Source organism: Nestor notabilis, unplaced genomic scaffold (assembly GCF_000696875.1).
Source record: "Nestor notabilis isolate BGI_N333 unplaced genomic scaffold, ASM69687v1 scaffold8507, whole genome shotgun sequence".
NCBI classification, from domain to species: domain Eukaryota; kingdom Metazoa; phylum Chordata; class Aves; order Psittaciformes; family Psittacidae; genus Nestor; species Nestor notabilis.
Genome location: NW_009936005.1, coordinates 1 through 659, shown reverse-complemented (window position 1 = coordinate 659; position 659 = coordinate 1). Strand labels below are relative to the sequence as shown.

The following is a 659-nucleotide window of genomic DNA, read 5'->3' as shown; positions in this document are numbered from 1 at the left end:
GAATGCCTTTCCTGAGCCTCCCCTTCTGCCTTTGCAGGTGGGTGATCTACAACGACCAGAAAGTCTGTGCTTCTGAGAAGCCCCCCAAGGACCTGGGCTACATCTACTTCTATCAGCGGATTCCCAGCTAGAACATCCCTTGCTGTGTGTGGTGGGGGGAAGGGGTGGGGGCAGTGAGGATGAGAGCAGGGTCCTTCTCTCCACTACTCTTCTTTCCTCACTCATGCCTTTGCAGGGAGGAGATGAGTTCCCTAACAGACTGGGGGCTGTAGCCCCCATGGACATGAGTGAAGGGGATCCCAGGGGGGTTGTGTGTGGGAATATCTGTTTCTATAAGAAATATCCTCACTGTCCCCACCCCCCGTGACGCACAGCCCTAGTGCTTTGCTGCTTGGTGGGATGATGCCATCTCCTTGCTGTCTGGAAGGGGAAGAGTGGGGCTTGTGTGTATGTGTGGCTTGTGTATGGGGGGGTTCCTCCTGCCTGCCCTGCCGGGGCGAGGGTGCGTGGTAGGCAGCAAGGTGGGCTACGAGCAGCGCCCCCCCTTGTGTGCCCTTTACATGCCAAAATACACGAGGGACAAAATAAAGGTCGGAATCCCCGCTGTGTCTGCCTGCCCTCCGCGGCGCCGGCACCGCGAACACGGCGCGACCGGGACC

General features: G+C 58.7%; 1 protein-coding gene across 1 annotated transcript in view; it reads left to right on the top strand.

Annotated features, from left to right (window-relative positions):
* USP5 (ubiquitin specific peptidase 5 (isopeptidase T)) overlaps positions 1–161 on the top strand; it is a gene marked incomplete at its 5' end in the record, with an annotated part of 13,303 nt that extends 13,142 nt beyond the window's left edge. The window contains one exon of the mRNA XM_010018118.1: positions 38–161. Within this exon, the coding sequence (XP_010016420.1) occupies positions 38–131 (94 nt within the window). The remainder of the gene's footprint in view (positions 1–37) is intronic.
* Between the last annotated feature and the right edge of the window lie 498 nt (positions 162–659).